The following is a 13,685-nucleotide window of genomic DNA, read 5'->3' on the forward strand; positions in this document are numbered from 1 at the left end:
AGAAGTTAGAAATGCCCCATCCCTTGGAAGGCCAGGTAGGATGGGGCTTGGAGCAACCTGGCCTAGGGGAAAGTGTCCCTGCCCATGGCAGGGGGTTGAATTAGGTCATCTTGAAGGTCTCTTCCAACACAAATCATTCTATGATTATACAAAACCCAGCCACAAAAGCCATCTGTGATCTGGGAACACATCCCACAAGGGGGAGAGCTCCTCAGACAAAGTGGATCAAATTCTTAGGAAAAGAAGTCTCCCAGCAGCTGCTTCACAGCATCACCTTGACTTTGGGCAAAGAAGTGCCCCTTTAAGTGGCCCAGGGCTCAGTGTTGTGCCACACTTCAGTACAAGCAGGACTATTCCATAAACCCAGGATTTGTTTGCCAAACATGACGAGGAGAGAACACTCTCACCAAGGCACCAAAAAAGCAGCACATGTTCAATTCATGTTAAAAAAGCTGTCCTAGACCCACATGTGAAAAATGAAACAAAATGAAGAACTTGTAAGTATGACACACAAAGATAATTTTCAGTTAGTGGACATATACTGCTCTCTTCCTGGCAAAATTACAGCTTTGATGTCTGATCCAGCATAGAACAGCAATTAGTACAATTACAGCATACAAGGCATGAACTAAACCTGAACAAAGCATGTTGTGGTTGCTAGTCTGCATTTAGATTGGGCACATCCATAATTTGAGCCTGTTTCTGAAACATTCTAGGCACCATCAGGTCCTTCTAAGGTCAGTGAGGATCACAGACACTTTGCAGAGTGAAGATGCTGAGAGTTACAGAAACATTAAATCTAAATGCTTCTATCCCATGGCTCCCTGCCCCAGTAGGAGAGGAGTGATGTACTGAAGGAGGAGAGTCAAAACAAAAGCAAATGCAACAAAGTCAACCCATGATGAAAAATGGAATATTGTAAAATGTACCTCCAGAGAAGTTAAACATCCCCCTGACTTGGTCAGACTCCAAGACCAACATCTCAGTTGACTCAGAGGTGGGAGTGATAAGAGATTTCTCAGGGACACATGCAGGATCTCAGCCATAACAGTTTCTTGGGAGAACAGGGCATGTTTTCCCCAGCATTAACAGTGGTGTGTGAAAGAAATGCACTCACCCCAGCTCCTCACAGAAGTTCACAATGGCATCAAAAGCTGTCATCACAGCTTTGTCAGACTCTTTTAAGGTGCCTTTTTTTTCCTGAAAGTAGATGGGACAAGGAATTGTAATCTTCAATTTAAATTTACACAGATACAGTAGCTCTAGCAATGATCAAATCCTTCCCTTCTGAGCTACATGGCAAACAGCTACAAACACTTCCCTGTCTCTGCTCTTTTCCTCTCTAACAGAGCTGGCTCTGGCAGCCTTTTCCTTCCCTACTTCCCTTCCTTCTGTTATCCCTTGAAATGGGGCTCCACACAGCTCTGGACTCAGAAAGTCTCATCTCATCTTTTCATATTCAGAGGTTACTGCAGGCAAACCAGAGCAGAGCCCTGGGATCCAGGCAGGTGGGTACTGCTCTGCAGCTCTCACCTGGATGTTAGAGAGCTCCTTCTTGATCAGGAAGCTGACTTGATCCCTGTCATTCCTTGAGTAGTAGAGGCGGCAGCAGGATGGTTTTCCATCTCTCCCAGCTCTGCCAGACTCCTGGTAATATCCAGCCATTGACTTGGCAATATTCCAGTGGACAACAAATCTGCACGTGGTAAAACAGGGAACGTGAGGCTGCAGGTTTCTCAGAGCACTGCACACACCAGTGTGGTGTCTGTGGGCATCAACAACAGCAAAAAACAGGGCAGCAAAACTCAAAGGAGGATGGAACACAGCAAGAGAATTTGCACACTGAAGTTTTAGTCCTCTTAGCACACAAGACATAGAAAGCAGCAGAGCTGTAAGAAAACAAATGCACCTGGGCAGCATGTGAGCAGGATGTCACTCCACATGGATAGAAAAGAATGAGCACATGAGTATCCCAAACATGCATACAACTGTGCAGCTATGAAGACTGAGAATAAGAACATTGAATTAAGTAGTTTGGGAGATTTTACCATAAAATACAGCATTAATAAAAAAGTTGTATTTATTTTGTGGGACATAACTGCACCACTATGAAACACATTTTTAAATGTTTTTTTTAAAGACATTTAGCCAAAATCCCCATGGGAAATTCCACCTCACTGTGCTTCTCAGATGAAGACAACCTTCCTACCAGCAAATATGACTATAGAATCATTACTAAATTTTATGTAATCTCTGCAGGAAGGTTTTCAACACTGCTTTAAACCTGCTTGTACCTGACTATTCAGCAATTCAGCTTATACCTGTTTTGAGAGGATTGCACAGTAATGCTGCCAATGTTTTCAAGTCTGCCCCAAAGCCAGCATGACCCAAGGGTAGGTATGATGCATATGGGTGTAGCTAAAGATTAAATGACAAAAGCAAGCAAATGTGTTTCTTCAAACACAAACAGCCCAGAAACAGGCCAAGCAGGAAGCATCAGAGCCCTGCACAATTAAACCCCATCAGGAAGTTTGCTGAAGAAATTAATAAATAATTTTAAGCAGAACTGAATTAACAGTGGAGAGGAGCAGATTCCATCAGAATGAAAAAGGACACCACCTCTGTTTTCCCTTTTGTCCAGAAAAGTCACCTCCAGAAGTTGTCAGACCTGATCTTATTTGATAACATATGCATGAATACTCAGAAATCTGCCAGCAAGAGCAAAGGCTAAGCAGCAGTGCCTTGTTAACTAGGTTTGGGTATAATGTTATTTTTAAAAATGCCTGTAAAGAGTCATTTTAACTCCATTCCTTGTAAACTAACCAGATTACAAGCATATCTCAGCTATAATTCACTTTCTGTGCATTTCAGTTACTCTCTGCCTTTTTTAATGGCCACTGGATAGGGCAGAGTTCTTCAGCAGGTCATTAATTCATGTCCTAGGAAACTCCTCACTTCTCTGTTTGGAATCAGATGCATCAAGGAAGAAAACTGTTTCCTGGCAGCAGAGTGACACAGGCAGAGGGATGGCAGAGCTGTGAACTGATGGGATTGGCTCAGTGACATCCTGCCCCTCTCTCACAGTATTCAGAACAGCTCCTCTATGTGGATTTCAGAGATCAGGTCTGTTGTGGGTGTTGTCTGAGCTGCACCTGAATTATCCCTCTAGTAAGTGATCACAACAATAACTCAGCACAGCCATATTGGAGGGCAGGAATTCTAACCCAGAGCTTTTATGGGGACAGCAATCTCAGAGGAACAGCAATGGCAAACCATGTGCAAAGTTTCTGCCCTTGGACTGGAGCTGTATTTTTATATGGTTATTGCCATTTGTGAAGGGCTATTTTTTCCACATTGCACTCAAGAGATCTCCAAGAAAAGCTGGCTCTGACTATTTTAATAGAGGGTGGGTGAATTATTTTAGGTGCAGATTTTCTTTCCACTGCTTTTAGACAGCAACTGCTGCACTAAGAGAAGTGAAAGAGACAGCTGTGATTGCACTGAGGTGGCTCTTTCTGAAACTCTGGAGGGTGTGGCAGAAAAGCATTCCTCCCATTTTCTTGATTTTAAGGATGACTGGCAAAGAAGAGCTCTGCTGCCTCGTGTTTAATGTTTTTACAAAGCCCTCCCAGGTTTGGTTTTGCTGCTTTCAAGATAAAAAATTTCCAGCACTGGTTTTGTTGGTTTAAGCAAGTGTTCATCAGGCAGTTGAGTCGGGTGGAATCGGTAACAGAGCCTGAGACTTTTCCTTCCCCCTGCTCAGGTTTCAGCCTCTGATGGTGCTCAACACTCAGCCTCACACCTGACATTTCCTTTGTCTACTCCCATTCCAAAACTGATGGTTGCAACAATGACAGGAATCTTCTCCTCCATCCATTCATTCTGGACAGAAGTCCTGTCAGCTGCCTTGAGCCCTGGGAAGGAAAAGAGAAGAATGTAAACAACACCACAAAAAACCAAACCAAAACATACAACCAACCCCCCAAAAAGAAAAACAACCCACGAACAAAACAAAACCCCCAAAAAACAAGAAGGAAAGAAACAAGATTTTCTTTCTCATCCATTCCCCCACTGCAGGCAAACTCCCTCACTAAAACTGTCTGATGCACACACTCCTCTCTTCCCAGTGTTTAAACTGGCCTGGGACCAGGCAGAAGTCAGCAGCAGCTGTTTTTATTCCAGAGAAAACATCTAGCTCCCCACCCAGGATAAAAGGAGTTGTTATATTCAGGCCATGAAAGATCCAACAAAGCCAATAGCTCTGGAGACAAGGGAATGCCATTGTGGTGAAGGGCCTGCACTTACCTCACAGACCTGGTGTGTGAGCATCACACAGAGTGCAGAGCATGCCTACACAGCTCTTTTCTAGGCAGCCCCAACCCAGGTGGCAGAGTTCAGTTCTCCCAGCTAGTGAGAGATGCAGACTCCAGTACCTGCATGGTAGGCCTTGGCTTTCAGCCCTCGGTAGCTCAGCTCAATGGCCAGCTGGTCACACACATCCCTCATCCTGCAGTACACGATGCCACAGCCGGAGTACACCTGGGAGCCAGGAGACAAAGGCAGGACACTGCCTGAAGTCAAACAACAAAGCTGCAAAGGCCAGGACACTGCCTGAAGTCAAACAACAAAGCTGCAAATACAGCTCCTCATCCTCTCCTAGTAGATACAATGCAAGAAGCATCTCACAAACACACCCAGGTGTAGAGGTTATAGCTGAGCTGCAGGGAGTTATTTTGAGAATTAGTGTTAGAGCAGGAAATTCAACACTTCAAATGCTTCTGCTCACCCTCACAAAGAGCAGACCACAAACGCACAACGGTCACAGAAGATGTGACAAACCAAGTGGAAATGCTTGTTCTGTATTCCTAATCAATTTTCCTTTAGACTAAACCCCTTCTGAGGACACCTCTGACAGGACCACAGCCTTCACATTCTACCTGTTTTAGAGGAATTAAAAAACATATGTGTGCACTTTTAGAGGACTTAGAAAACACACATGAGCACTCTCCTTCCTGGGACCTCCTCATTTCCTGCCAAAGACCTGTCAGGGCCCCACCAAGCTCTGGAAGGTCAGGCACCATTAAGGTAGATTTTGTCCAGTTTAGTTTTCTTCCCTAAAGGTAAAACCTACCCCAGTGCTGCCCTTCACTTCAAGCGCCTTCAGACAGAAATCCTTCAAGTTGGCGTACGGATCAGTAAGGAGCTCTTTGAACTGCACATCATAGAACAAGTTAGATCTGAAACAAGGAGTCTTGAAGGTGGCAAGCGGCTGCTTGAGCTTGAGTGCTGCCACCACGTCCTCCTGGACCTGCTTGGTGGCAGTGGCAGTGAGGGCCACGCAGGGGGTGTGGGGGATGCGGCCGCGCAGGGCGCCCAGGCGCAGGTAGTCGGGACGGAAGTCGTGTCCCCACTGGGAAACACAGTGAGCTTCATCAATGACCAAATAGGACAGAAGGTCTCTGGACACCAGGGAGTTCAGTGTTGGCTGGAAGGAAGAGGCAGCTGCCATCTCTGGGGTGATGTACAGGAGTTTTACTTGAGGCTTTTCGCTTGACAAGTCAGCCAGGATGGTTTTCTTCTCCTGGGCAGAGAGTTTGGAGTTCAGAGAGCAGGCTTTGATCTTCAGAGCCAGCAGGTGATCCACCTGATCCTAAAATAAATACAAATAGAAATTAAAATCAAATGGGAATAAAGAAAGTCAACAGCATCAAGAAAGGTTAGTAGGGAGACCCAGGTGAGGCCCCCGCTTCCACCTCCAGGATCAAATCCCAGGACAACACACACCTACAGCCCTGTTATTCACAATTTCAATTCTAGATGCCTTTTCCTTCACCTGTGAGCTCCATCCAGCTCTTACATTCAACTGCATTTTTGTGCATCCATTCACTTTAAGACAGTCTTTTTGCTGCTGGGGAATACCAGCAGGGATCTATGCAGAGCAACTCATCACAGGCACAGTGACCTGAACACATCTCAATATTTACACTACAGAGTTGTCACAGATGGAAAATGAACACTCCCACCCTGCAAGAACAGGGAGCAGCTCACTCCTAAATAACTGAAGGATGTCCTAACACAACTGAGACAGGACAAAGTGCAAGGATCATGCAAATCACCACTGCAGCAGAACCAGAAGCATGGATGAGAGTTGTGTCATGAAAACCAAGAAGATGGCATCACATCCAGATCAACACTGGCCATACAAATTTACTTCCCTGTCCCCTGCTCACTTGCACTTGACTAGCACCTGACATTTCAGGATAGGAAGAGTCCTGAAAAGCAGGTATCTCATTATTTTACTCAATATCTGGCTTCAGTAATTGATTTAATGTCCGTTTCTGTTTTCTGTTCACAGTCACCCTTCAGCCTTCCCTATAATCAACTGCACAGGCTGAACTCTTGAAGTCTGGCTACCCTAAAATACATCATGATCATTCCAGGCACAGCAACCCCTTCTCAGGGCTGGATGAGAAGACTCTGGGGGTTTACTTCAGCTCTTTCCTTCCTCTAAGACTCATCAAGCCCATCTCAAACTATTTGTAACTCTCTTATCAATATCTTAACCTCCATTTCACTAATATTGGCCATGCTGGAGTTTCATCAGTAATCAGGAACAAATTCAATCTTTATAGTATCTTTCTGAGAAATATCACCAAGCCTGCTTTTTAACATGTATTACAGTGAGACTGTAAAGGAGTTAAAATAATTCCACAAATAACAAATCCCAAACCAGCAGCCTGCAGCAGCAGATGTCACACAGTGCTAATGGCCTGCACAAGTCTAAGCAATGCTACAGCTGCTCTTACAGGAAATTGTTTTTCCCAACAGGTGATGAAACAGTAGAAAAGGCAAAAGAGAGGAAAAAAAGTCTCACAGATGAAAGAGCTCATGGAGCAGCTCTACTAAACCAGCTTTTTCCCATCACAGATTGACTGCAACAAAAAGACATTTTGATGCAGAATGAATTCTGCCTTCAAAGGCAACTTCATCACTCCTGGAGTTATTACTTTATAGGTAAAGTGGCAGGTTTTTTTCTGGTTAAAGATCCATCTTTTGGTGCATTTGAGTTACTCTGCTTTGCTGCTAATGTCTGGAGGCATATCATACCAGAGGTACTCTGCTGTCCTCACCTATCCCAGGGTAAGGAAAGCACACTGAGACATGAAGAGAATCCAGAGGCAGGTCAGCAGCAGAGATTGTGGGCAGAAAGACAAGAGGGCAGCTGCTGTGCCTCCAGAGGCTCCCCTTCCCTGGCTGCTGTTCCCCAGCTGACAGGAGACAGTTACCTGAATCAGTGCAATCAGAGGTGAAATGACAATGGTGATGCCCACTGCCAGAACTGCAGGAAGCTGGTAGCACAAGGATTTCCCTGCCCCTGTGGGCATGCACACAAAGACATCCTTCTCTCCTGCAAAAACAACAGAAGAAAGCTCAAGGCCTCTGAGTGGTGGTGAATTCCTGGGGCTCAGGCAGGAGGAGTGGGCAGAAACAGCACCTGTGTGCATGTACCAGGTGGCACAGCAACAAAACCCTTCAGTTTAGGTTCCAAAAGCACAGCAACACTTTGCATGCCAGCAGTGGTTTCCTTCAAAGAACCTCAGATTGCTTTGTAAACATTGAGAGGCAGCTGCACAAAACTACCAGAAGATACACAGAAACCCAGATAAAGAGAAGATATTCATGCTGAATCTCCTCCAGAAAAGCTGCTTTCACTCATTTTACAGACCTCCACTTACCACATTACCAGCCCCACGACAGAACTTCACCACATCCTCTTAAAGCTTATCCCAGAAAGGCCCCCCACATGAACCAGGAGCTGGAAATCTCAACCACACTGATAACATCCTGCAGAGTGACTGTTCCTGCACTAACCAAGATCCAGCTCAAGCCAGGAAGGTGCCAGTGACACCAGGTTAACACCTTGCACACAGAATCCCACTTCTGACAGGTCTGCTGCCAACAGTGAGTGGTGACAGATGGAAACTGAACTGGGCACTGCTGTGATTCACACTGAGAGAGCTGCTGGGGGAGCTGGCAGCTTGTTTGTGTGAGCTGCCTGTTGGGGTGTGTGTCAACATCAGCACAAAAATGTTTCTGATAAGGGCCCCACGATTCTGAGGATCCAAGCTATGCCAAGAAATCAAGCCCTCTACTGGTACTGTCTTTAACACAAGGACAGTTTTACTCTGAAAATGCCCAAATGTTAACAGCTCTGATGTCATCTGACCACAAACACCCTGGCAGGCATGAGGAGACAACTAGAAAAGACACCAACAATGCTGCACTTTCCCCACTTCCACGGCCGATACAACGATGCTGTTACAAAACAAAGGAAAGGATGCAGAGCTCGTGTGCAGCACGTGCTCCTGGGCCACCAAAACCGTGCCAGAGCAGAGGAGGGCGTGGAGGGCTGGGCGCTGCTGCTCGGTCCGGCTGAGGCCGGCTCACAGCAGGCACAGCAGCAGCTCCTGCGGTGCCAGCCCCGCGGGGAGGGACACGGACACCCGGCCGCGCTGCACGCCTCTCCCGTGCCCAGCCTCACCTCTCGCCACAGCCATGGTCGCACTTTCCTGCAGGGAAGTCTTGAAGGACTCGAAGCCGAAGACTTTCTGCAGCGTTTTCCGCACCCTGCCCTCCAGGCCCGGCGGAGCCTTCCCGCTCATCCTGCGGGCGACAGGAGCCTGAGCAAGCCCCGCACGCTGCCACCCTCCTCTGCCCGAGGCCTGCCCCCACCCCGCTCTGCACGGCCTCCCCCGGGGCTTCCCCGCCACGCTGCCCCTCCTGCCGGGTCTCTCAGGGATGCTCCTCCAGACCCCCCCACTGGGGAGGGCCACAGCGTGTTTACTCTGGGTCAGCCCCCCGCACGGGGCACGGCACAGCGGGCTCAGTGCCCGCCGTGGAGGGGGTGTGAGGGCAGGTGGCAGCCCTCCTTGTCACCCACCCCGCTCCTTTCCTCCCTCCCCAGGGCCCCGTGTCCCCGCTCCCACCTCCGCCCCGTTCCGTTCCGTTCCGTTCCCACCCTCCGCGCTCGCCCCAGACCCGGCCGGTGCTGTCGCGGCGCCACAAAATGACGTCGCAGGCTTCACTTAAAGGGCCACCCCGCGCACTTTTCACACGCTCTCCTCCCCCGGGACGCTGCGCTCCGCCTGGCTGGGGGTTTTGCCCTCCGGCCGTGAGTTCCCCGAGCCGTTTCTGCCCCGGGCCGTGAGGGCGGGGTTGCCCCGCTGCGCCGGGAGCCCGCTGAGGGCGGAAGAAGGGCGGCGTTGCCATGGTGACAGCGCAGCGCGCGTCATCCCCGCGCGCCGGAAGTGCGCCGCGGCCGAGGCGGAAGATGGCGGCGGCGAAGCGCAGCGTTCTCTCCTCGCTGGCGGTTTACGCCGAGGACTCGGACCCGGAGTCGGACAGCGAGGCCGGCACGGCGGGGAGCGACGGGGGAGCGCCCACGGGTGAGGGCGGGCAGGGAGCCGGGGCAGGCGGCGGGCTGGAGCGCCGGGGCTCCGCCGCGCGGCCCGCGCCGGCCTGGCGCTTTCCCCTGTGTGGAGGGAAAGCCCCGCGCGCTGCCGCCTCCCCTTCCCTCACCGCTTTCCCCTTCTCTTCCTCCTTAGGAGAGAAAGGAGGCCTGGTGTCGGTTGGGTACGGAGAAGATGACTTTACCCGCCTGGATGGGGACGAGGAAGGGTACGAAGAGGAGGACGATGAGAACAGCAGGCAGTCAGTAAGTACCGCCCTGGCCCCTCACACAGGCCCTAGAGACTTTTCTCTTTCCAATAAAAACCCCAGCTGGTGGAACCCGGAATATCTGAGTCCTGGTGTGGGTTTCAGCCCTTTCCACCTCCTCCTTTCCACTTTGTTTCCAAGTAGAAAGCATTTGCCCTGAAGCCCATCAGCAGCTTGGCACAGCTCGTGTTGCTCGTTACTGTGTTGGTGTCGTTGGACCCTTTTATGGGAAAAAGGCTGTTACAGCCACTCCAAATAAAAGCTATTCTTTAAACCTAGTTGACCTGTAAGAACCTGGTAAGAGGACCACACTGTCAGCTGGTGGAGTAAAAAGAATAAACTTCTGTGCTGTCTTAAATTATTCTTTTGTGTGTAGCTCAATGCACTCCCTGCATCAAGTCACCTTGATGCAGCAGTGTCCTGTGTACATGTGGGTGGCTTTTGTCTGTCACAGGAGCATGGCACATGTCTGGCATCCCCTGAATTCTGAGATAGCAGCACTGTGGGGGTCTGGGGGAGTGAAACAATAAGTTTGGAGAGGAAAAGAGAAAGTTCTCATCTCCTTTCTTTATTACCAGCCTTTTTCTTATCTTCTCCCTGTTCCAGTTCTTTCTTCTACCACATACCTAAAAATCCAGGGCTACTCCCATAACTTTTCCTCACTGGAATCTGCTCTGTAGGTGTTGGATCAGTCTCTCAGGAGACTTTTTTCTGCCATTTGTCTGCCCAAGAAGCAGCCAAGAAATCCCTCAGTCTCTTGTTCCTGTGTTAAGTTCTGTTCTGTTGCCCCTGGTGTCTCCCTTAGCAAAGCAGTGAACCTTTTACTGCTCCAGTGATTCTTATTTTTATATCCAGCACTTCTAGACTCTGCTTCAGTGAGGTCTGGCTAGTCCAGAGGAAGCCCTGTGAGTGGTGCAGGAGCTTGCCAAGGTCAGCTGTGTTTAGTTAGTATTGCAAAGGGCTTGCAGATGGAGTGCCTTCAATGCATGCACAGCTTTTGGTGCAGGTTGCAGCTGTCCATCTTCAGGACAATCACTCTGCTCTCAGCCAGTGGATCTTGCTGAGGTTTGTGGTTACAGTGCAGTTTGCACAAGTTACTTCCCATTTTTTTTCCCCATTAAATATTCTCTGAGCAGACTTGAAACCTTCCTTGGCATTGCTTGTGCTGGTAGCTCCTGGGGGTTATGAGTTGTTTTTAGAAACAGGGTGAGTGCACTCAGGCTGTCCTGTGCTTTGCTCTGTACAACTCAGTGGGTGTTTTAACTGCTTTTACAGTGACTGAAAAGCCTCTGGTTTTACTCAAATGCACTTCTCAGTAATGCTGCTTTGTTTGTTGATGTTCTTACTCCCTGCTAGGTCAGAAGTTTTGGAGAGCTGTTTCAGTTACTGTCTGCATCATGGATAATTCACCCCATTATTGCTTTGATGAAATCACTTTTATCTATATAATAGAGACTGTAGAGAGGAGAGCAGTCTCATTTGTGGGAAACACCAAGTTAGTTGGTTCTTTGCTAGTTACAAACTCACTGTAATTAACTTTTGGCAGTCTGGACTGCATTATTGTCATGTGTGCATCTTTCAGAAAGGGAAGGAGTTTGTGTCTCAAATCTGCAAAGAGGCATCTTAATTCAGTCAATTAAAACTTCCTGCCATTATGGTGTGGTCAGCTCTCTGCCCTGTCAGAACTGGCTCCTGAGCCAATGCTTTGAGGTAGGCAGTTCCTTGTAAACTCTTCCTTTCAGTTGCACCTCTCATTTCACTTTTTCTTTTTGAAGCTGAAACACCAAGTTCTTGTCTTGGGGCCAACAGTGAAATTTGTGGGAAAGTTTGGAAGAAAAACCATTTTGCTGAGTTATGTGAGCATGAAAAACACTTTCTGCTCCTCAGGCTTGTTTTGAACCCAGGGTATGTGTTTATGTCTAGAACAGGGGCACTGGAGGATGCCCAGTGAGGGGACAGCAGGTTTACTGCCAGTGGGGACCAGCCTGCAGCTTCTGCTCACCTGGTGTGGATTTTCACTGTGTTCAGTCTTTTAAGCTCTCACAGGGCAGAAGTTCTCCCAGTCCTTTGGTTCATTTCTGGTTCATAAAAGAAATGTTTAAAAGATGGAGACTGTCACCTGGAGTTTGTCAGTGTTCCCTCGTGTGGAGGTTCACAGCACCTGTGAGCTCTGCACCAGCAAGGAGGCTGTGTCTGCTGGATCCCTGGATCCCTGGATCTTGCTGCTAGGCCAGCCCCTCTCCAAGCCTGCATGTTTGGTTTGCTGGCAGGCCAGCTGTGTGTCCTGTGTGTGTTGCTGATGCTTGGGACTATCACAGGTCTTGCAAATGCTGCTTTTTCTGTGGGTACTGCTGAGCAGAGGCTCGGCAGTCACCATCTGCCAGCTGGAGGGGACAGAATTATCAAAGGACAAATGCTTTTTTTCCCCCAGTTCTGCTGCTTCTTGTTGTCTAATTCTGAGCATTCCAGAGCTGCATGAGTTTTGTAGGGACAACTGCTGCTGAGTGATGCTTTGCCCTCAAAAAACCCCAAAACCAAACAAACACTTCTTCCCCTGACTGTAGGCCTTGTTTTCTGGTTATGAGTGGGTGGGGCAAAACTACTCTCCATGGAAAGGGTCTTGGACTGGTGCTGGGCTGCTGAATGCCCTTTGCTGTAAGTTCAGTTGCTTGCCAGGCCTGCTCTTTAAGCTTAATCCTGTAAATTCTTGTCTTGTAGGAAGATGACGATTCAGAGACTGAAAAACCTGAGGCTGGTGACCTAAAGGTATTTGAAAGTGTGGTCTGGTGGTGGTGGGGAAGCTCAGTACAAAAGGAGTAAGTTTTAACAGCATGGCTTGGTGTTCATTTGTGATCTGTAGTTAGTTCCACACCTTTTGTAGCTTTAACCTGTGTTTCTGACTTCAGTTCTGGCTCCTGCCAAAGGCAGTTAACAGGTCACAGGCTGGGTCACAGTGAAGGTTGGCCTTCATGAATTTGGTCATGTTGTGCATTAGATCTGAAGTTTGCTGACAGCATCTCACCTGTTTTGCAGTGATGTGGCAGGTGCTGCATCCAGTACAGAATTCTGTATGACCAGTGTTAGTTGGAATAATTTCTTCATGTAGAACTTAATGAAAAAATGATCCTGTGCTCTTACAAGCCATGGAAGGTGTCAGAATCAATTCAGTTCTCTCCAGCTCTGTCCTTTTGAATGAAGCAATTTTGTAAAGGTCATAGATAAAGATATTTTCAACTATTTATGATAATAGCTATTATCTGGGGATCTTATTTCACTTTTTAAATTTATCTTGGGAGTTCACCTTGTTTCTGCTGAAGAGCAGATGTTTAACAGCACACAGGACATGGATCAGGCTGAAAGCTGGAAGACAAAAGACCAAATCCATTTGAAGCTATAGACAACTGTGTTTAAATTTTTTATGTTAGTTCAGTAGAAGCAATCCTGTTCATCAGGGATGCTGAGTGATGAACAATTGCAAGGGCATTCATTTTATCCAGCAGCTTCCTCAAGGATGCAGGCAGTCCCTAAACTCTGCTACAAAAACCAGAGGACTGTGCTGCAAAGCAGAATTTTGTAGAGAATTTGATTTACCACAGGGCTTTGACAGGCTAGGATGAAGGCAAATGGATGTGTTTAGCTATTCTATTTGACTTAGTTTTATAGCAGCACCTTCTTCCAGGTCCCACAATATTTGTATGGCTTTACAGTGATACACAGCTGGAAATCTTGGCAGCTGTACTGCAGCTGGTAAAGTCTCAGTGTGGGAAATGGCTCCCAGGCACTTGGAAATGGAATGCATTTTCTCCTTTCCTTGTTGCAAGAAAGAATTTTTTTTTAAAGAAAATAAAAGGGAATTTCTCACTCTTACCCTTTTTCTACTTCTACATTTTTGCTCTGGTAAATATGCTAGCAGGATATTTCTGTAAAAATTGCTGGATTCAAATATATACTATGAAGTAAAAATATGG

At 47.7% G+C, this 13,685-nt stretch overlaps 2 protein-coding genes across 8 annotated transcripts in view; one reads left to right on the top strand and one right to left on the bottom strand.

The window, feature by feature from the left end:
• RECQL5 (RecQ like helicase 5) overlaps positions 1–9,238 on the bottom strand; it is a 37,437-nt gene extending 28,199 nt beyond the window's left edge. For 4 of the 6 annotated variants that reach the window (XM_064395510.1, XM_064395509.1, XM_064395507.1 and 1 more), the window contains exons 1-8: positions 8,988–9,040; positions 8,543–8,664; positions 7,287–7,408; positions 5,132–5,650; positions 4,434–4,539; positions 3,803–3,914; positions 1,534–1,696; positions 1,118–1,200 (exon numbers count right to left, since the gene is read on the bottom strand). In XM_064395510.1, the coding sequence (XP_064251580.1) occupies positions 1,118–1,200; positions 1,534–1,696; positions 3,803–3,914; positions 4,434–4,539; positions 5,132–5,650; positions 7,287–7,408; positions 8,543–8,663 (1,226 nt within the window). In that variant the 5' untranslated portion in view covers position 8,664; positions 8,988–9,040. Of the gene's footprint in view, positions 1–1,117; positions 1,201–1,533; positions 1,697–3,802; positions 3,915–4,433; positions 4,540–5,131; positions 5,651–7,286; positions 7,409–8,542; positions 8,670–8,987; positions 9,041–9,107 lie in introns of those variants that run through there. The other 2 variants (XM_064395508.1, XM_064395511.1) reach the window with 2 other exon arrangements.
• Positions 9,239–9,291: 53 nt separating this feature from the next.
• SAP30BP (SAP30 binding protein) overlaps positions 9,292–13,685 on the top strand; it is a 28,970-nt gene continuing 24,576 nt past the window's right edge. Inside the window, exons 1-3 of one of the 2 annotated variants that reach the window (XM_064395514.1) lie at positions 9,292–9,446; positions 9,606–9,715; positions 12,436–12,483. In XM_064395514.1, the coding sequence (XP_064251584.1) occupies positions 9,332–9,446; positions 9,606–9,715; positions 12,436–12,483 (273 nt within the window). In that variant the 5' untranslated portion in view covers positions 9,292–9,331. The remainder of the gene's footprint in view (positions 9,447–9,605; positions 9,716–12,435; positions 12,484–13,685) is intronic. The other variant, XM_064395515.1, reaches the window with a different exon arrangement.

The sequence above is a fragment of the Passer domesticus genome, chromosome 20, assembly GCF_036417665.1.
Source record: "Passer domesticus isolate bPasDom1 chromosome 20, bPasDom1.hap1, whole genome shotgun sequence".
Classification (NCBI taxonomy): Eukaryota; Metazoa; Chordata; class Aves; order Passeriformes; family Passeridae; genus Passer; species Passer domesticus.